The sequence below is a fragment of the Marmota marmota genome, unplaced genomic scaffold (genome assembly GCF_001458135.2).
Source record: "Marmota marmota marmota unplaced genomic scaffold, marMar, whole genome shotgun sequence".
Taxonomy (NCBI): Eukaryota; Metazoa; Chordata; class Mammalia; order Rodentia; family Sciuridae; genus Marmota; species Marmota marmota.
In genome coordinates, this window is record NW_026000079.1 from 2642198 (window position 1) to 2662545 (window position 20348).

The 20348-nt window shown below is 50.8% G+C and overlaps 3 protein-coding genes across 13 annotated transcripts; 1 reads left to right on the forward strand and 2 right to left on the reverse strand.

Moving 5' to 3' along the window:
* The first annotated feature begins 9738 nt into the window (after positions 1-9738).
* Positions 9739-10093, forward strand: Dpm3 (dolichyl-phosphate mannosyltransferase subunit 3, regulatory). The gene has a single exon (XM_015502787.1). It carries the CDS (start codon positions 9744-9746, stop codon positions 10020-10022), a length of 279 nt encoding a protein of 92 aa, XP_015358273.1. The 5' UTR covers positions 9739-9743; the 3' UTR covers positions 10023-10093.
* Positions 10094-10750: 657 nt separating this feature from the next.
* Slc50a1 (solute carrier family 50 member 1) lies at positions 10751-13809 on the reverse strand. 11 transcript variants are annotated; one of them, XM_048814755.1, is made up of 6 exons: positions 13318-13541; positions 12583-12660; positions 12321-12444; positions 11586-11747; positions 11210-11223; positions 10751-11129 (listed from the first exon to the last, which is right to left on the reverse strand). In XM_048814755.1, exons 2-6 carry the CDS (start codon positions 12642-12644, stop codon positions 10907-10909), a joined length of 585 nt encoding a protein of 194 aa, XP_048670712.1. In that variant the 5' UTR covers positions 12645-12660; positions 13318-13541; the 3' UTR covers positions 10751-10906. The 11 variants fall into 11 exon arrangements, with proteins under 11 accessions (XP_048670712.1, XP_048670708.1, XP_015358274.1 ...); XM_048814751.1 differs by lacking the exon at positions 13318-13541 and adding an exon at positions 12915-13087; XM_015502788.2 differs by lacking the exon at positions 13318-13541 and adding an exon at positions 12915-13082 and having other exon boundaries at positions 11210-11329.
* Positions 13810-13952: 143 nt separating this feature from the next.
* Positions 13953-20335, reverse strand: Efna1 (ephrin A1). The gene is made up of 5 exons (XM_015502793.2): positions 20134-20335; positions 16328-16623; positions 15168-15233; positions 14957-15007; positions 13953-14819 (listed from the first exon to the last, which is right to left on the reverse strand). The coding sequence occupies exons 1-5, from the start codon at positions 20223-20225 to the stop codon at positions 14707-14709; spliced, it is 618 nt and encodes a 205-aa protein (XP_015358279.1). The 5' UTR covers positions 20226-20335; the 3' UTR covers positions 13953-14706.
* Between the last annotated feature and the right edge of the window lie 13 nt (positions 20336-20348).

A 20348-nucleotide genomic window follows, 5' to 3' on the forward strand; every position in this document is an offset into this window, starting at 1 on the left:
GAATGAGGCCCGCCAGGGACTGCTCAGGTCCTGCCCTGCCTACTCTGTCATGAGGAGTGAATCTGTCCAGAGTGCCTAACCTTTAGGGTACTTGGGTGTCTACTGGATGGTGTGGGCTTTAGGTGCACACCTGTCTTGATCAGCTTTGTATTTGCCACATGCCTGAAACTGGGCAGAAGATTGGTGAGTTGGTTAAATAAAAGAACTTACCCTTCCACCTTTCCAGAACAGAATTCTGCACATGGGAGGTACCTAAGTTAGGAAAGAAATCCCAGTGAAGATGAAGAAGGAAGTAAAGGATTCTGGTCAAGGGTTAAGAGGCCACCTTACCCTGCCCCACTCCCATTTGTGTGCTGAGCCCCAGAACCTTCTTGCCTTTTATGCCCTGCCCAGGAAGGAATGCTAAGCAGTTTCCCCAAGATGCCAACAGAGGGCGCTGTGGGTTTATCTTCTGGAGACTAGCAACACCCTCCCCAGCAAGTTATCCCTTAGGAACCAGGGATGAGAGTTTGCTGAGGTCTTGCTATGGAAGGAAACTTTTTTTTTCTTTAGGTGTGTGTAGCAGGGTGGTTACCAGGGATTGAATCCAGGGGTGCTTTACCACTGACCCACAACCCAGCCCTTTTTTATATTTTATTTAGAAACAGGGTCTCACTGAGTTGCTTCTGTCCTTGCTAAGTTGCTGAGGCTGGCTTACTATTCATGATCCTCCTGCCTCAGCCTCCTGAGCCTCTGGGATTACAGGTGTTTGCCATTGTGCCTGGCTGGAAGGCAACAATGAAGTCTTTTGTTCTATCCCTCGGCTGGGAGTAGAGGTAGAGTTCAGTGCAGAGGGCTGGGGATAACTCAGTTGGTAGAGTGCTTGCCTCACATGCACAAGGCCCTGGGTTCAATCCCCAGTACCACACACAGACACACAGCTCAATGGAGAACAGCCTCCCTGAGAAGATGGCAGTTCTAGGCTCCATCTCCCCCACTGATGTGAGGAGCGAGAAGGGTTGTGATCTATAGGATCCTCTGAGGGAGGAGGGTTATGGCCCAGAATGGGCCCTGGGCCTCTGAGGAGGTTGGATTGGTTCTAGGTCTTACTGTCAAACTGAATTTCTCCTTACCTGTAGTGGGAGCAGCGGACAGAGGGCCAGGTCCCAGTCCAGGTAGACATAACTCTGGGATGGATTGGGTGGGGCCTGACAGCCAATATCCTCTGTGGATAGGGGAGGATAAGAAGGACCCAAAGTGCTGGGTGCGGTGGCACAGGCCTGTAATCCCAGTGGCTTGGGAGGCTGAGATAGGAGGATCAGGAGTTCAGAGCCAGCCTCAACAACAATGAGGTGTAAAGCAACTCAGTGAGACCCTGTCTCTAAGTTAAATACAAAATAGGGCTAGGATGTGGCTCAGTGGTCCAGTTCCCAGAGTTCAATCCCACACAAAAAAAGAGGACCCAGAGAGCAGGGGCCAGGAGGCAGTGCCAAGGAATCTCTGTAGGACCAGGGTAGCATGTGGCCCAGGAATGATGACCCCCTTCCTTGGGGAATGGGTGCATTTACAAGGCAGGTCGGCGCCAACTGCAGCTCTCCACCCAGCCTATCTCTGTGGTGCCTAGTTGCAGGCTGCTTACACCTGACCTGCCAATTAACCCTGGCAGGGGCATCATAACCACCTAATCACTATCATTAAGTAAGGGGGCCTGAGGACACCAGGACTTCCGGAGAGCCAGGTGAGAGAGTAAAGGTCTAACCTCTTGGCCCTTGGTCCCCTGGGGTTCTGCTCCACCCCGGAGGCAGTAGACCTGAGGGAGAGTGTGGCATTCCTGGAGGACAGAGGGAAACCAGATGTTTCCTCCTACTCCCTCACACGTGGCCACAACACCCGTCAGCACCCGCTACTAGCTCGGGAAACGGGAGTAAATAATGTGGGCGGGAGGGGGGTGTCTGTGCTGGAGAATGGAAGCCTGTCTGAGTGTCCCAGGAGTCAGTCAGTGGATCAGAAGGTGATGCCACCCTCCAGGAGGGCAATGGGAAGGTGAGACCAAGGGCAAGCAGGCTCTCCGACCCTGGTAGGGCTGAATTTCCCAGGACTGGCACTAGTATGCAGGGTGCCTGACATTTAGGTCATGCCAGTGGCTCCGGGCGGGGTCTGGGGCGCCCAGGGCAGGCAGGGAGGGGGAGTCTGCACCAGACCTTGGCTCCAGCCCTTTCCGGCCCTTATTGTCCTTGGTGAGAACAGGACGCTGTCCCGTTCCCACTGCCCGGCCCCCCAACTCTGCTCCCCAGGGGCTCAGGAAGGATGTTGGGAAATAACAGAGAACCAGAGACCAGTAGAAACAGAGAGGCTGAGAGACACAGAGAGATACAAAGGGAAAAGTTTCAGTTGAAATGCGCATTAAAGCTCATTGTGAGACTGGGGGTGGGGGAGCTTGGGCGCTGTGGGAATCCTGAAAGAATGGCAGGCCAGAGGCCCTGCCCCAGGGGAACCTCTGGGCTGGCCTGCCCCAGGCACAGTCCTCCTGGACTTAGGGTCACTAACAGGACTGCCTCCTAGATAAACAATGGTCAGAACCCTGGAGCAGGCACTTCGAGGGTGCTTAATTGCTCCCTTCAAATACTTTTCTTGGCTTCCCAGCCAACTAAAGGTTCCTGGGTTGGGGCCTGGGGAGGCAGGGCCAAGATTATGCTCCCAATCCATCCCTCCCAGGGAGCCAACTGCACTGTAAATGCTGTATAGTTGAATTCCTGCAGAGGCAGAGAGAAAAGCCCCCCAGGTGGCCCTGGAATCAGCCACCCCCATCACCTGGAGCTGAGGGTCTAGAGCAAACCAGTGGAAGAATGGCTACTGCCTGGAGCTTTCCCTGGGCTCCCAGAGGCAGCCCTGTCCACCCCAACCTCTGCAGCAGGTTTCAAAGTCTTAGCAAATGCTTCCTGGGAGGCAGGTCCTTTGCAAGCTGGAGAAGTCCAGGTCCTACCACCTTTGGAGGTTCCAGATACACTTAAAAAGGAAAACAAGCATGTCTGCATTTGAGAAATTAACACACTTTGTGTGTGTGTGTGATGCTAGGGGTAGAACCCAGGCCCTGGTTCATACTGGCCAAATTCTCTACACTGAGAAACATCCTCAGCCCAAATTAACACTATTTTTTTATTTTTCAGATGGACACAATATCTTTGTTTACTTTTATGTGGTTCTGAGGATGGAACCTCACAAATGTGAGGCAAGCACTCTTCTACTGAAGCCACAACCCTAGCCCCAAATTAACACTTTTTTTTTTTTTTTTAGAGAGAGAATTTTAATATTTATTTTTTAGTTTTCAGTGGACACAACATCTTTGTTTGTATGTGGTGTCCGCCAAATACTAAAAAATAAATATTAAAATTAAAAAAAAAAAAAAAGATTAAATCAAGCCCAGTGTGGTGTCACATGCCTGTAATCCCAGTGAATCAGGAGGAGGCTAAGGCAGGAGGATCACAAGTTTCAGGCCAACCTGGGCAACTTAGTGAGCAGAGCACTTGCCTAGCATGCTGTAAGCTAGGTTCCATCTCAAAATATAAATAAAATAAAAGAGGAATTAAGTGAAAAGGGCTGGGGATGTAGCCCAACAGTATAGTGACCCTGCTGGGTTTAATACCTAGTGCCACCAAAAAAAAAAAAAAAAGGTCAGTTTTACAGCAAGCCCCTTTCTCTCTGTTCTCTAGAGTAACAATGTGATTGTAACTGCACTTGGTGATAACACCAGAAGTATAAAATTGAGGCCCTGTGTGACAAGTCTTGAGCCAAATGGTACTCCTGTAATGTGAGGAGCCGGTCTCTGAGACGTCTCATCTCAAATAACAGGAAGAGAAGATCAGGGGAGGGTCCCTTTTCCATTTGAGGCAGAGGCTACAGTGTCTGGGAGACTAAAGGGCAGAATTCCTGCCCACACAGGATCCCATAGGAAAAAACCCTCTAGGTTCTCCCTTTTCTGGGTCAAGACTTTCCCTGAAGGCTGACCACAGGCTGTCTCAAGGGTTTTAAAGGGGTGGGGCCCCCTGGGGTGTCATTACACAACCCTAGAAATTCCTTGAAACAGCTGGATGCCCTCAACCTCCTGAATTATAGGAAAGCTTCCTACTACTCAGCTCTATCTGGTCCAAGACTTTTGTTTTTTGTCTTACTAGGGATTGAATCCAGGGCTTTGTGCATGCTGGGCAAGCACTCTGCACTGAACTCCATCTCCCACCCATTTATGACTCAGCCAGTTTCAGGTATCTAGACAGCACGTGGCACAGTGGGAAGAGCTATTTCTTGAAACGAGACAGCGCTGAGACAGCGCACCAGGTTACACTTGGAGCTCTTTGCTGAAACTCAGCTCCATCTTGCAAAATTCTCAGAAGGAGCCAGATGCTCCTCTAGATTGCTCAAGCCTGTTTCTGGGTCCCTCTTCCCCTAGGCTGTCATCTTTTCCTTCCTCTGTCTGCTCTGGGTTACCTTATCTAGGAACCCTGACTCACCAGCCCCTTCTCCAATCAGTGCACAGTCTCTCATCTCCCATTTTCCCTTAGAGCCATCTGTAATTTTGTAAGTATGTGTTTTTGTTGATTATATGTGTGTTTGTCCTGTTGCTGCTATGAAACTATGGGTGTCCTAAGGGCAGAGATGGACTCAATGTAACCTGACCACCTGAAACCCTCCCCAAGGTCCTAGTAATCACCTTGGCAACTGTGGTCACCAAGTCCTACTGCCTGACATGATGTACAGGCACATATGGGGACCATGGGGTGGGACCACTGACCTGAGGCACCAACCCTTCACCCCCAATACAAATACATTTAAGGGGTCTTTAATCACCTGGCCCTGGCCAGTTTTCCCAGTTTCATCTCCTGCCACCTCTCCCCCAACCTCATGAAGTATTCTTTGTCCCAGAGATGGTCACAAAGGATTACTCACCACCGACTTTTATGCCTCTGTGCCTTTATTCAGACTGTTTCCTTGGCCTCCCGTGCTTCCTTTTCAACTGGAAATGGTTACTCATCTTTCTAGAATCAGCTGAAGTTTCTGGGCCCCTTTAAAACCTCTCCCCAGACAGATCAAGCTCCCCTCCTCTGGGACCTATTTAGTTTTGCATATTTCTCCATCTTTTATGGGGGCTCTTGGGTTTGGAATTTGTCTCCCTCTCTAACCAAAGGTAGTCATAGCAGAAAATGTCCAGTGATTCAGGAGGCTGAGGCAGGAAGATTGCAAGTTTGAGGCCAGCCTCAGCAATTTAGCAAGGCCTTAAGAAACTTAGCAAGATCCTGTCTCAAAATAAAAAAAATAAGAATGGCTGGGGGTGGAGCTCAGTAATAAAGCACCCCTAGGTTTAATCCCCAGTATCCCCACCCTAAAAAAGAGCAGAAAATGTCAACAATTACTAGTGTGGCCAGCTGCAGAAGTAACTTAGCTCACTCAGTTTGTGAATGATGGTAGGAGGGGGAGCCAGGGCAGGGCTAAAGTGCATCCTCAGCCCTGAGACGTAACTGATGGCAAGTGTACATAACAACAAGTGTAGCTAATACACACTCATGCCTCCCAAATATCACACATTGTTTTAGGCACCCTACCTATAGCACATTGGGTTGTCTTTTGTTTGCTTTTGTTTTGGGTACTAGATTGAACTTTACCATTAAACAATACCCCCAGTCCTTTTTATTTATTTTGAGACAGGGTCTTGCTAAGTTGCTGAGGCTGACCTTGAACTTGTGTTCCTCCTGCCTCAGCCTCTTGAGTTGCTGGGATTATAAGCATGTATTGCCACACCCAGAGAGGATCAATTATTAGTTGTATTGAACAGCTGTGAAAAGTGAGGTCCAAAAAGCTAAAATTACTTGCCCAAGGTCACTCAGATAAATAAAGGAAGAAACCAAGATCCATCCCCAGGACCACTGGGCTCTAAAAGCCCAATTTTTTACCCCAAGCTACCCTGTTTCCCATACCCTGTGGTCACCACATGTTCTTTGTCCTGCTGTGACAGAAGGGTGATGATCTGCAAAAGGTTTGAGGAGAAAGGAGTTGGACCTTAAGAATTTTCTGGCTTTTGCCCAGTGCTTTCTATGGCCAAAGACCCTGAGTGTGGTAGACTGGAACCTCTGGAGTAGGGGACCAGGGACCAAGGGACCAGGGAAGCTGGGTCAGTTTCTCTGGGAAACATCAAATGCTAACCTGTCCTTCTCTGCATTTATAGAAACCCTACTGAGTTTCCCACCCTGTGCTTGGTTCTAGAGACAGGATGGTCCTGGGCAGGGAAACAAATCTCTTGTAGTTCAACATGGTTACTCCCATCTATAGAAGAGACTCAGTGTGAGCACAGAGGACAGAGTGGTAACCAACCCCCAAGACAGGCCCAAGGCCCAAGGAGGCTGCTTAGCAGACATGATGCTTGAGCTGATTGTTAGGGAAATATGCACACATTTTCTTGTAGCATATGTAGGGCTCCACTGTGTGTGTGTGTGTGTGTGTGTGTGTGTGTGTGTGTGTGTCTGGAGATTGAACCCAGGGCCTTACATATGCTGGGCAAGTTGCCTACCACTGAGTTACACCCCTGTGTGTATGTGTGTTGGCATCTTGGCAGTATGTTAGCTTTTTGTTACTGTGATAAGATAAATATCTGAGAAAGATAATTTAGAGGAGGAAAAATTTAGCCAAGTGCCAAGATGCCTATAATCCTAGTGACTCAGGAGGCTGAGGTAGGAGGACTGTAAGTCAAGGCCAATTGAGCAAATTAGCGAAACCCTGACTCAAAATTTAAAAAAAAAAAAAAAAAAAAGGAGGAAAGATTTATTTTGGGTCACAATTTCAGAGGTTTCAATCCATGGTTGGCTGGTTCCATTGATTTCGGCTTGAAATGAGGCAGAACTTCAGGACAGAAATGCATAGAGGAGGAAAGCTTCTCACCTCATGGCAGCATGAAGCAGAGGGAGGGAGAATAAAGGGGCCAGGGACAATATATAGTTCCTAAGGACACACTAGCAAGGACCCACTCCCTTCAGTTAGGTCCCACCTCCCAGTAGTCCATTCAGCTTTGAATCATCAATGCACTAGTCTATTGATGAAGTCAGTGTCTTCATGATCCAATCATTCCCCATAGTCCCCACCTCTGAACATTGCTGCACTGGGGACCAAGCTTTCAACATATAATCCTTTGGGGGGTCATTTCAGATCCAAACTAGATAAGATGGGAGCATGATATTAATATATTTTTAATGCACTGAGTATTTTAATATAAGATATGAGGTTTCAGAATCTGTCTTTCCTCACTCAAGATGCCACCTCTATCCTGCTAAGTTGGTATAGATGCTTATCAATTTCTTCCCTCTTTATTCTGTTTCATAGACCTGGAGAGGGAGATGGTGTATTGTAGTGGTAAAGTAAGCAGGTTTTGAAGTCAGATTGTCTGGGCTGCACCTCAGTTTCCTCATTTGTTAAACAGAAATAATAACAGTACCTATTTCATATGGTTGCTGTGAAGAGTGGATGAGATATGCACTTACAGCACTCACCACAGTGTCTGGCACCTAGAAATCAATTGGTGAATGCTCGCTGTTACCATGATCCCTATCTGACCACTTCTGTACCAGCAACACAGCAGAGTGCTTTTGCCCAGAATATACCTCTGAGTTGGATGGCTTCTTACTATCTGTTTGACCTTGGGCAATTTACTTGCATTTTATCTTTTCTGTGTCTCCTTGCTCATACATGGGGATATGAAAATACCGACTGCAGCATGTTGTGAAAATTAAACATGACAGTGTTGTACAGGGCATGACACATAATAGCATAGCTGCTCAGAATGTTTATTTACTACTTCTGATTATTATTATAATCATTTAACTTATTATCTTTTTCCCCCCTAGGATTGAACCCAGGGCCTTACACATGCTAAGCAATTGTTCTATGACTGAGCTACATCACTTATTTTATTTTATTTTGTTACCAGGGATTGAACCCAGGGGCACTTAACCACTGAGCCACATCCCCAGCCCTTTTATTTTATTATATTATTTTTGGTACTGGGGATGAATCCAGGGTTGCTTAACCACAAGGCACATTCCCAGCCTTTTTTTTTTAGAAACAGGGTCTCATTGAGTTGGTTAGGGCCTTGCAAAGTTGCCGAGAATGGTGTTTAACTTATGATCCTCCTGCCTCAGCCCCCAGAGATGCTGAGATTATAGGCATGCACCACCATGCCTACCCCCCACCCCCCCCCCACCTCCCGCCCTTTTGGCACTGGGGAACTCAATCACTGAAGTCACATCCCAGCCCTATTTTGCATTTTATTTAGAGACAGGGTCTCACTATGTTACTTAGTGCCTCACTTTTCCTGAAGCTGGCTTTCAACTCCTGATCCTCCTGCCTCAGCCTCAGGGATTACAGGCTGTGCCTCTGCGCCTGGCTCTGCCAAACTCGTGAGACACCACACTTTTTTTTTTTTAATACCTTAAACGATCAAAGATATCAGATAATTCCTCTGTAATTTTTCTTTCTATTTTTTTAGATATTTATTTTTTAGTTGTACACAATATCTTTATTTTGTTTATTTATTTTTATGTGGTGCTGAGGATGGAACCCAGAGCCTTGCACGTGCTAGGCCACAACCCCAGCCCTTTACTTTCTATTCTTAAAGGACATAACTCCTGGAGTCCTTCTCCCTGTGCGTTTCTTTTTCTTTTAATATTTATTTTTTTAGTTGTAGGTGGACATAATATCTTTATTTCATTGAGGTTTGAACCCAGTGCCTCACGTGTGCTAGGTGAGCTTTCTAACACTGAGCCACAACCCCAGCCCCTGTGCGTTACTTTTAAAAACCATACCCACCAAGCTCCTAATACTTACCTCAAGACATCATGGCTAGTTATCAATTCAGGGCTTTCCTGACTCCTTCCCCTCTTCCCTCTCCCCTCCTTCTCAAGCCTCTTGGAACTGTGTGTTTGTGTGTTTTGGTACTGAGAACAGAACCCAGAGCTTTGTGCATGATAGGCAAGAACTCTATCACCTCCTGGTGCTATGGGGCACGTCTGTAATCTCAGCAATCCGGGAGGCTGAGGCAGGAGGATCACAAGTCCAAACCCAGCCCTAAACCTGCAATTTAGGCACTAAGTAACTTAGTGAGAACTTGTCTCAAAATAAAAAATAAAAGGTGGGGATGCGCTCAGTGGTTAAGCACGCCTGGTTCAATCCCTGGTAACAAAACAAAATAACATCAAAAACTCTACCATTATAGAGTACCAGCTCCATCTTCTTGGCTTTTTTTTTTTTTTTTTTTTTAATCTCCAGTCTACCATGGCGCTCAAGAAATGCTTCAGTGAATGAATGAATGCGCTGGGGATCATATTATATTCCCACCTTGTTGCAACGTTTAGGGGTGAGCTGTCTTTCTACAAGCCCCACGCCAGCTGGAGCTGAATCCCGGAATAGGGAAGCAGTTCCAGGGACCCAGCCTATGGTTTGCGGAGCAGAGACTGCTAGGAAACCTCGTCTAGCTCCGAGCGCTGCCCTGAGAACTACAGCTCCCAGAAGGCCGCGCGGTGACGGGGCGGAGCTGCGGAGGACTCCCGGAAGCTGATGGCGGCCAGGACCGCACGGACAGCTGGACGAAGGCGAGAGGTAAGGTTGTAGTTTGAGGGCTTAGTGGAGAAGGCGAAGACCGTGGGAGCAAGGGGGAATGGGTCTCGAATGTAGGGCAATTTGTGGGTCGGAAGAGACCCCCAACTTTGCTTTCTTTTTCCGCAGTGACCATGACGAAACTAGCTCAATGGCTTTGGGCATTGGCGCTCCTGGGCTCGGCTTGGGCCGCCCTGACTATGGGAGCTCTGGGCCTGGACCTGCCCTCGCCCTGCCGGGAAGTCCTGTGGCCATTGCCCGCCTACTTGCTGGTGTCCGCAGGCTGCTATGCTCTGGGCACTGTGGGGTATCGCGTGGCCACTTTTCATGACTGCGAGGATGCCGCCCGTGAGCTGCAGAGCCAGATTCAGGAGGCCCGAGCTGATTTAGCCCGCAGGGGGCTACGCTTCTGACACTCTAAACCCATTCCCGCCTGGACAACCCTCCCTCACATTCCCCATTAAAGAGCAAATTTATTTTTTAACTCTTGTTTAGTTTTGAGTACGCAGAATGGGAATTGCGGATGCTGTATACCAGTGGTCGTGAGAAGATGCCTTTCCTGAGGCCATCTCAGCCTTTACCTTTGCATCTGGTTGGTGTTCCCCAGTTTTGCTCAAAAAGAGGCAAAACCCAGAGCTGGGTTGTAGCTCAGTGGTAGAGCGCTTGCCATCCTCAGCTCCACGTAAAAATAAATAAATAAAGGCATTGTGTCCATCTACAAATTAAAAAAAAAAAAAAGGCAAAACCCCTTCTCAAGAACTCTCCAGGGCAGGGGATGTGGCTCAAGCGGTAGCGCGCTCGCCTGGCATGCATGCGGCCCGGGTTCGATCCTCAGCACCACATACAAAAAACAAAGATGTTGTGTCTGCCGAAAACTAAAAAATAATATTAAAATTCTCTAAAAAAAAAGAACTCTCCAAATACAAATGTTATTTTCCTGGTCTCTTTAACAGGAAACACATCTTAAGCCTAACTTCCATTCTTTATAACTTCCAAGCTTTGGTTTTTAAGGCCTCTTGAAAACCTCTTGGTTCTTCCAGATACTTTTTCTGAGCCAACCTCACCAGCCTGAGAATAACTGGGTCTACCCTTCACCAAACTAGACAGGTTTAGAATCATGAATAAAGAATAAGCCATGATGGGCAGGGGTGGGGAACAGTTTATTTTAAGGCACATTCTAAAGATAAAACCCCAACCTTCATAATTACAAAAGATAATCTCTCAAAAAAAAAGAAGTGATTTCATCTCTTAGGTCCCACCTGATCTAAGTAAAGCTCTTTCTTTGATCCCTCTAATCTCAAAGTCCTCTTTCCCACAATGTACTGCACCCATGAACTGGTCTCCAGGACCAGCCAAAACAAGGAGCGCGCTTTGGTATCAAGTTGGCATTGAGATGCCCAGTGGTCAGGTTAACTGCCTCAGGTTTGCAGGAGTCGATAGTTTCTGTCTTGCTTCTGGGGGTACTTCCAGAAAAGCCAGAGGCGGATAAAGCTGGTAAGGATTCCTGGAAGGTTGGGCACCTGAAATCAAAGGGCTGCTATGAGGCGGGGAGCCAGTTTTTCACTGTACAAACTTGTCACCCCCTCTGTATTCTGCTTACCATGATGTAAGGATCTTTGAGTCGAAACCCATAGAGGGACCAGGAGGAGGAGGTAAGGAGAGTGGCAATGGTGAGTGAGAAGGAGAGACACTGGGTTGATTTAGTGTGAATAACTTTGGCCTGTGGGAAAGGATGAAAGACACTCCTGGTCTAGGTACATAGCCAAGCTCCCATCTTGTCCAAGAATTTCCTCAGGACAAAGGTCAAACACCTTTCCTGATGTCACCAGTCCTCTCCTGCCTCTCCCACTCCCCCTTCTACTGCCTTGACTCTTTCCAGGGTTGGATCTTCCTTTCCTCTGGAGTATAGCCACAGTCTCTGGCTATGGGAGCCTGGTCCTTCTTATCTATCCTACCTCCTGGACACCCCCACTCACCAAATCAGCCAGTGGTGAGAGGTACATGCTGATGGTGAAGACACTGCAGAAGAGGCCCAGCTGTTGCAGCTGGGCCTCCTGGTCAGGTACCAGGAGCCAAAAGTAGCCATAACCCATGAGAAGGACCCCCAGCAGAGTTGCAGTCTGTAGGAGCACAGCACGCTGCAGGTGAAAAAGAGGAGTCTTATTTCCAAATGTGTGGGAGCACTCTGACTTCCCTGTTGGAATGACTTCATCCTGCCCTCTCCCATCCTCCAGTGGGGAAAGTAATCTTTGTTGCAACCTCTAGTATTACGCTTGTCACAGCCTGTCTCCCATCAGTGACTTGAAGGAGAAGTTTTATCCACACAACACTCCTTCTAGCGAAGGGAAGGTATCTTTTTCTGCGAGCTTGGCACACACAGTAGGAGCTTAATATATGCTTGTGTGATTGGGGAAGATGAGCTCACCATCTCATTCTCAGGTACTGGCCCTGAAGGAGCTCTCAAGAGACAGAAGCCCTTTCTCAGCCTGTTGGGTGGAAGCTCGGGGCAGCACTACCAGCCCTGCCAGAATGGGGGGCAATGTGTGAGTCCAGGAAGACTAGCTTCATGGAAGAACTGCAAGGCTGGAAGGAGGACCTTCTAGGAAAAGGTGGCAGTGCCAACCTGTTATAGTCTTCCAGGAAGCAGTGTTTGCACTGCCAGCAAGGCAGGGCGTGCACCAGGAAGGTGGGTTCCAGGGAGGGCTTTCTACCTTCTGAGGGCTGTAGTGAAGATACACCAAGATATACAGTGTCTGAAGCACAGCACCTACGGCGTTGACCACGATGAGGGTCCCGTCTCCCTTCAAGACCCCGTAACTCAGCCAGCTCAGGTTGCTGCAGGGCGGAGGGGAGGGATACGGCCCGCGGGGTTGAGTGTAGAAGGGTGTCCCCTGCGGCTTCTTCCGCGTCCTCCGGCCCTTCCCCCGTCTGCCTCAAGACAGCCTTTCCCAACGCAGCCGTCGCCCCTCTCACTTGATATCCGTGGTGAGAAAGGGCAGGAACTGGACGCTGTCCACGCTCCGGGTCATCTGCATATGTCTGAGGTCCGAGCTGTAAGGGGGTCCCGAAAGGAGGGATGAAGGGTGGGTGGGAGATGCCCAGTACTCACGACCCTCCCCAAGGCCCGCAGGCCGCCCCTCCCTCAGGCTTGCGAACAGCCTCGCCCTTGCACCCCGGTCCCCTCAACCGGATTCCACATTGACCCCGAGTTCCGGACGCAGCCCCGGCTATGGCCACGTCCCTGCCCACTCTCTCCTTTCCTGACTTCCTGGTCCTGCCCCAGTCCGGCCCGGCCGCGCTCTCACAGGCCGGTGGAGAACATGCCGAGGGTGAAGAGCACGCAAGCTCCGGAAAGGAGCGTGTCGGCCACGCCGCCCGGCCCCATGCCGCCGGAGTCGGAACCCGCGCCCGGCGCCCGGCGCCAGCAGGCTCTGCGGGTAGCGGGCGACGCCAGACGCCCCGCCCCACACGCTCCGGCCCGCCCCCGCGCGCCGCCGTCCCCGGAAACCCGCGGAGCCCCAGCACGGCGCGCGCGCCGCGCCGGAACTCGCACTCCGCCCTCGCGCGCCGCCCGCCTGGGTTGCGCCTCCCGGAGGCCGGGTGCGGAGGTCTCCCTCGCGGTCCCGGCGGATCCCCTGCGAGGGTTTGCGAGTTTGTCCCCCACACGGCCGCCCACGTCGGAGCACCTGGACCCCCAGCCTCACTCACGTGCCCGAGGTGTGGTGGAACTCAGAAGCCGCGGCAGCGGGCTTCCGCCTGCCTCCCACCCAGAGCTCCAGTCAGGGTCGCGGGTGGCCCAGAGTGTGGGTCTCCCGGTTACCGGAGCCCCTCGTTGCCCTCCCCCCCGACGTGCAGGGATTGCCAGGGAAGACCGTCTTCCTTCGTCAGACGTCCCCCTCCCTCTTCAGCCACAAGGTCGATTAACTGGCCTGCCCAGCCCACGCATGCCCCTGTCACTGACCCCTGGCCCAACCTGCTTGCTGCTGAGAAGTGTCCTTCCCACTGCTGTCGTGGAGCTGTGAGGCGGGGCGCATGCCTCAGCTGGCATCAGCTTCCCTGACTCATCCAGACAGCTTGAGTACCTGAATGGTATGCCAAGCCCTGTGCCAGGGGGTGGGAGTGGGGTAGAGGTTGGACCGGAAGAACTTCCAGAATGGGGTGCTGAGTGGAACCCGAGAGACTGCTCTGGGGAGCACTCTGATTTCCCCACCCTTTTGGCCTGATAAGGGGTGTGTACCTTTGAGAGAATTTCAAATCGGATTGCTTCTGATGTATGTTGAACAGAGCATGGTGCTGCAGGGACGCTGTGGTTACAAGTCAACGTGGAGGGGCAGAAAAGAACGTCCAAAAAAACCAACACAATGCTTTATTTTGAAACAAAGAACATTGTATAAAAAAAATCCAGTTGTAGAAATCAGCAGACACACAAAAAGTTTACATACAGATACTGTACACGTGGGCCCTGCCCTTTAAGTTACACTAAGAACAGGTTGGCACAGCCTCCCTGCTGGCACAGCTCCAGGTAGTGTGACCCAATACTCGGGGAGGGCGCAGTGCCTGGCTACAAACCTCTCTATGGCAGCCCCACAGACAGAAGTCTTCTGGGAGATGCTGGTCAGCCCAAGCATGTTGCCTCTCCTGGACCTGGCTCCCTGCAGGAAACTGTCTTGTTTTTCCTTCAGTCAGTTCATCTGGGCATCCTGGCTCTCTCTGGGAGGGGCATCTTTGCCAAGCTCATTGTCCATTACATGGCCTCAGGCCCCTTCCAGCTTTGTTCCTGTTGGACCCTCATCAGGGGCCATCTCTGCAAAGTTTGTTTCTTTGGCTTAAAGGCAGGAATGGCAGGGAAAGGACAGTCCCCACTTATTTCTCCATCCCTCTGAAGTGGGGGGATGGCGCTGTCAGGCTGGTTGACTTCCTTTGGGCTGAAACCCTTAATACTGACCCGTTTTGAGGCTGCTGGGTGGCAGCCTATGCTTGTGGTGGGAGTGGTTCCCAGGGCTGGAGCTGTGAGACAGGCCCCAGGACAGATGAGGTGTGCCTGTCCCTGGTTCCTTGGCCCAATTCCAATCCTTAAGCCAGGTGTGGCACAGATCTTCACTGGGTTTGCAGAAGTAGAAGTGGCAGGAGCAGCACAGTCCAGGCAAGAGGGAAGAGGCGGGGGGCAGCACTATGACCAATGCTGTGTAGAACGCGCACTTCTGGATCATCTGCAAGGTGAGATGGAAAATGCCCTCAAGATAAGTGGCCCCTATTTGTACTGGTCCTCAGCCCAATAGAGTCTCCCCAGCCCTTGACTGGCAAAGAAGCCACATCCTATGCCCCAGAACCAGTTGGAGCCACCTACCTGCTGGAAGTCTCTTCTCCTGTGGATTGGCATGAGCCTGAGGACTATGAGCTGGAAGGCAAGAGTGAAAGTAGATCAGGATTGTACTAGGCAAGCGGAGGGGTGTGAGTACAGGGTGGCCTGGGCAGTGGGACCTCCCTACTATCCCAGATCACTAGACCCAGCCCAGCATAGAGATGGAGGAAGGGGGCCCATGGAGCCAGACACTTACTGATTTTGCTGTTGACTGTCACCTTCAACTTCAGGCAGTGGTTTTCTACGGGGTTGATGGGTACAGCTGCAAGATAAACCCACAGGGAATTAAGGAAAGAATGTTTGAAGAAGTTAGCCCAGAGTGTCTGGTCCTGCTTCCTCAATTCCCTCTTTGCCCTCTACTTTTGATTTTATCCTCCTTACCTTTTGCCCACTTCCCACCCAGTGGTCAGTATAATCTCCCAGCTTTGGCAGTGGTGATGAGAAGGACACAGACAAGGACATGGTCCCCTCCATATATTCCATCCTTCACTCCTCTAAGCCTGAAGTTGGGTGAGGCCTTCATAATACATTTCTCTTTACCTGGGCTATTTTCTACCACCCCCGCTAAGGGCCCACCTACACAGCGATCCCTGGATCTGTTCTGCACAAAGCTGTCCTTGTAATTCTTATCAACAACAAGCAGCTCTCCTTGCCTTCACGATAAACTCCTCCACACTGCTTATATTCCCACAATCTGTCCTGTCCACGCTCCACACTCATCTTTCTCCACTTCCCTTGTGCCTCCTACTCTATGAGGTCCCTGAAGAGGTCATGCTTGCTTTGCACATGTGTCTGTGCCTAGCAAACTCTTCTGCTTGTCCTAAGCTCTGGAGTCATTTCCCTTATCATCCTTTTCTGTTCCCCCTAGCCTGGCAGGTGCACAGGCCATTTTCCCAATGTTCCTGTGCTCATGCCTACCATATCACCCTGTTCTTATGGTCTGTTGACTATGGGTGTTCCTTCCCAACTTCCTTGAGAGCAGAGATTCTGAAATGTTTTCTTTATATCTATGCCTATAATGCCAAAGAGAGTGCCTGCTACACAGAAGCTCACTCCACATTTGTGATATGAATGAGTGAAAGAAAATAGAATTCAGGCTTAGAAGGGGTCCTGTGTTATATGACTCTCCACTAAGCATGTCCCCAAGCATATGCTTTGTTTTTAAAATATTTTTTTAAGTTGTTGATGGACCTTAATTTATTTATTTATATGTGGTGCTGAGAAACAAACCCAGTGCCTCACACATGTGGACAAGAGCTCTACCACAGAGCCACAACCCCAGGCCCACCAAGCATATGCTTCATGCCACTGTGCCCCCAATAGGTGCACCCATGTGCCTGACTCCCATGCACTCACAGAAGTAGTAATAGTTGTGTCCCTCCTTGAATTCCTGGCTCAAGGGCAAAGATGTGAAGGGCTGAATCTTTTCAGACAGCTTCTCAGGGCCATGTTTGGCCTTGGGCTGGTCGCACCGCCAACGGATCCTGTCCTTGGGTTGGGGCTGGCATATCCCATATTCCTGATGCTCCACCAGGTACAGGGTGTACCGCTCCATAGCAGCCTCTGCCACAGAGTCATCCTCATAATGGGGACAGATAATGTCCACATAGTCATTCAGCTGCACGTGTACTGTGTAGTCCTCATCCTGGAACCTGAGCATGTGCAGAGTGGGAGAAGGCAAATGGTCATTCATAAGCCAGGCCCAAGCCTTGAGCCTTAGACTGTTTACATGACCCCTAACATTTCACTCCAGACCCAAAGATTTTTCCAAAATATCAACTCCCAATATTTATGGGTCTTTATTATTTTATTTTATTTTTTGTGGTGCTAGGGATTGAACCCAGGGCCTTGTGCATGCCAGGCAGGCACTCTGCCAACCGAGCTATATCCCTAGCCCATATTTACAGATCTTGATCTCATCTCTCTACTATCTCCAAACATGCCCCCAACACCATCATCTCCTAATAGTCTTCTACTTAGTATGTTTCAGATATGAAAGCATTCAGGAACCCAAGTATTTGCCCAATGATGGGCTTCTAAATATTTCTGTAGCTCTTTCATTATTCTTTTCTCTACCCATAAATATATCCTCAAATTTATTCTACCAGTTGCTTCCCCACCCCCAGTACTGGGGGTTGAATGTAGTTTGCCATTGAACTACATCACCAATCCTTTTATTTATTTATTTTTTATATTTATTTTTTAGTTTTAGGTGGACACAATATCTTTATTTTATTTTTATGTGGTGCTGAGAATCGAACCCAATGCCTCATGCATGCTAGGCAAGTGCGCCACCACTTGAGCCACATCCCCAGCCCCTCACCAATCCTTTTAATTTTGAGACAGGGTCTTGCTGACCTCCTGAGGCTGGCCTGGAGCTAGCAATCCTCCTGCCTCAGCCTCCCCAGTTTCTAGGATCACATGTGTGTCAGCACATCCTGCTCCAGTTGCTCCTTTAAATGCTAGTAGATCTCAATCTGTGAGACCTACTGGGGCCATTCTGTAATCAGGATCCAAATAATCCCTTCTCTTTATCATGCTCATGCTGAGCCCCTCATGCTTCTCCCATCCCCCCAACCCCCCCCCAATCCACTGAGTCTGCCAAGTTTGCTCCTTCCCTCAACCCCTAGACCAGACCCAGACCCATAGATAAAGCCCCTAATCCTTTAAATTAAATCATTTTCACCAAGTCACTCCAATCTCCCTTTCTTGCTACTCAAATTTATGCCCAGGTCCTCCACTCTGAGAGCACCCCCAAACTCCCAGTCTATTTACCTCCAAAAGCTGCCTACTACCTCACTCTGATGAAATGCTGTTCTCAGACCTGAGGCTGCCTCTTTTCTCCGCTCCTCCCCAAGTGGAGCTGTTCCCTTCCCCCAAAGACCCACAGGCTCCAGTCACACTGCCTACTCACACCCCCCCAGCTCCAGACACCTGGCTCCATCCTGGATGGGGTCCAGGCAGGGGGAAATCTCCCCACACACAAACTGGTCAGTTTCTCTGGATTCCCCCAAGTACAGCCAGACAGACAGCAGAGCTGTCTGCCATCTGGAGTCAAACCCAAGCCCTGGGTAAGAGTGGCAAGAGGGCAGGAGGGCAGGGGAGGAGTTAGGTCAAGAGGCCTCAGAGGTGGGCATCCATTGCCCAGTCTGCATGACCCCTAAGGGCCTGGTTCTGCAGCTTGCCTTTGCTGGAACTAGCTTACTAGGGCCCCTCCCCCACCCCAGGAAGAGAGAGAGGAGCAGAGGGAGGCTTTTAAAATTCCTCTCTGGAGAGATAAACATAGAAGCCATTTCGGAACAGGTATTTCAGCTCTGGGCCTGGCGTCTTTCCCCCATTCCCGTGACGGGCACTGACTCACTCCTCATCCACCCGCCCCAGCACTCAGGGGAATCTGTGAAAATTTACCTTGTTGAGCATGGAGAGCCCCCAGCCCCCCATACCCCAGGCTAGCCCGGTGTCGGCTTGCCCAGAGCACTGACCTCCAGGTAAAGGGGACTGACTGGCTGTCTGAACAGGCAGGACACCTGCCCCTTTGGCACCACTGGGGCCAGGGCCCAGCTCACAGTGGCACCACCCTTCTCCCCACGCTGATCTTGCCTGGGGCCTGGAGATCCCAGGGCCAGTGCCCAGTGCCCTGAGTCACCATGCCAGCCTCACACCCGCCCAGCACATTGCCACCTCATCTCTGCCCCCGAGCTGGGCCCAGCTTGGTTGCCAATGGACTTCACTGTAGACTGGCTCCTCTCTAGTCCTGGGTATGGCTGTGTGTGTGTGTGTGTGTGTGTAGTCAGAGGGGCAGGGCAGAAACTGTGCTTGATGGAGCACCATCTCCTCTACTTAGCCCTCACTTGACTCTTGCTCTCCATCTGAGAAAGGGGGCCACGTCGGCGTCGGGAGGGCAGGCGGGGAGGGGGCAAGGAAGAGGCTCCTTCCTGAAAGAGAGGAAACCTGGGAGCTTGGGAACGGAAAGGGCCAGAGTCTCCCCCTCCCTACTCATGGCTTCCTGTCCCCTCCTCCTCCTTCAGCCAACACCTGGCATGGGCATAAACAGGGACTTTGCTCTCTCACTACTAGGAAAAGATTGGGTCAAGGAGGCAAAGGACAAACAACCAGGAGTGCGGAGCAGGAGGGTCTGGATGGGCTGCAGTGGCGCAGCATGGCCAGGAGGGTACTGCCCCCAACCCAATGCCACAGGTCCAGAGGAACCTGGCACAGTATCTTTTCTTTAAGGGGACAGGGAGGCAGGCCTGCTAGGGCTCGGGGTGGCTGAGCTGAGTGGGGTTTTCACCACCCCCAGCTGCCAGGCCTCTGCTCCCTGCTCTACCCTACCCTCCTCTCCTGTTTTCCTTCAAATGTTGTTCCCGTAACTTCAGACAACTCAAGGGCAAGAACAAAGGGTCAGACAGAGTGTCTTCCTCCCAGTACCATTTGCCTCACAGCCCTAAACCTGCCCAGGAGAAATTAACTCCTTCCTGGCCAAAGCCCTTTGTAACCCTTTAAACCCTTCCAGTCCTTCTGACTCTTTCCCATGACCTGTCTCTTCAGTAGGATTATCTGAACCCTCAAAACTGGGTGACTCCCTCAATGTACCCATGCACAGCATGTGCCTCCCTTATGCCATCCCAAAAGACCCCTGAATGGGGGGCTTCTCAGAGTCATCTTAAATACAGAATGAATGCCTAATACCTGAGGCTGGGGTCCCTTCTCAGGGGTCCTTTCAGGGTTAGCCTCATTGAGCACTGTGCTCCCTTTTGATGTCACATCAGGTACCTACCTGTCAGTATGGACAGATGCCCAAGTGGCACACAAGGAGGACACAGATTCCATGCTTGGGGGGCTTAGAATAAGATCCCAGGAGGCCAAGGGGGTCAGTCTATACTCAGGAACGCTCAACATGGGTCCCTCACTTGAGAGTGACGGGGTGCCAGAGGACAGGAAGGGAAGGGCAGAACTAGCACCGTACAAGCAGACACCGGCAGGTTCCTGCCCGGGTTGGGGTGCTCCCAGCTAGAGGGGAAAGTGAAGGGGAAGAAAAGCTACAGAATTCCTCCCGCCCGGGGTTGCCTCCCCTAGGCTCAGGTCAGGGGCTGGCCAGGACAGTTACCCTGGGGAGGGGCAGTGCCGGCGTCCAGGCTGCCAGCGGGAGACTCGGGGCTTACTTGGGATTTGAACTGTTCCAGAAGACGGTGTAGCGGTCAGCAGCGGCCAGACTGCAGCACAGACCCAAGACAGGGGCCCAGAGGAACTCCATAGCGCGGGGCCTGGCCAGGCCGGGCGGGGACGAGGGGCTCCTCCGGGTCTGGGTTCACGCTGGCTTTCTCCGCCGCGAACTGAGCACCGCGCTCACAGCTCTGGCCCCTTCGCCCGGCGACTC

Bases quoted from the DNA above. Each gene is read 5' to 3' on its own strand.
- Dpm3 (XM_015502787.1), top strand. From the start codon at position 9,744: ATGACGAAACTAGCTCAATGGCTTTGGGCATTGGCGCTCCTGGGCTCG.
- Slc50a1 (XM_048814750.1), bottom strand. From the start codon at position 13,657: ATGCCAGCTGAGGCATGCGCCCCGCCTCACAGCTCCACGACAGCAGTG. The intron at 12,661-13,582 runs GTTGGGCCAGGG...ACCCCCTTACAG, and splicing joins CACTTCTCAGCAGCAAGCAG to CTCGGACCTCAGACATATGC. The intron at 11,130-11,209 runs GTAAGCAGAATA...CTTTGATTTCAG, and splicing joins TCAAAGATCCTTACATCATG to GTGCCCAACCTTCCAGGAAT.
- Efna1 (XM_015502793.2), bottom strand. From the start codon at position 20,225: ATGGAGTTCCTCTGGGCCCCTGTCTTGGGTCTGTGCTGCAGTCTGGCC. The intron at 15,234-16,327 runs GTGAGTGCATGG...TTTATCTTGCAG, and splicing joins ACACAACTATTACTACTTCT to CTGTACCCATCAACCCCGTA. The intron at 15,008-15,167 runs GTAAGTGTCTGG...CTTGCCTTCCAG, and splicing joins GACAGTCAACAGCAAAATCA to CTCATAGTCCTCAGGCTCAT.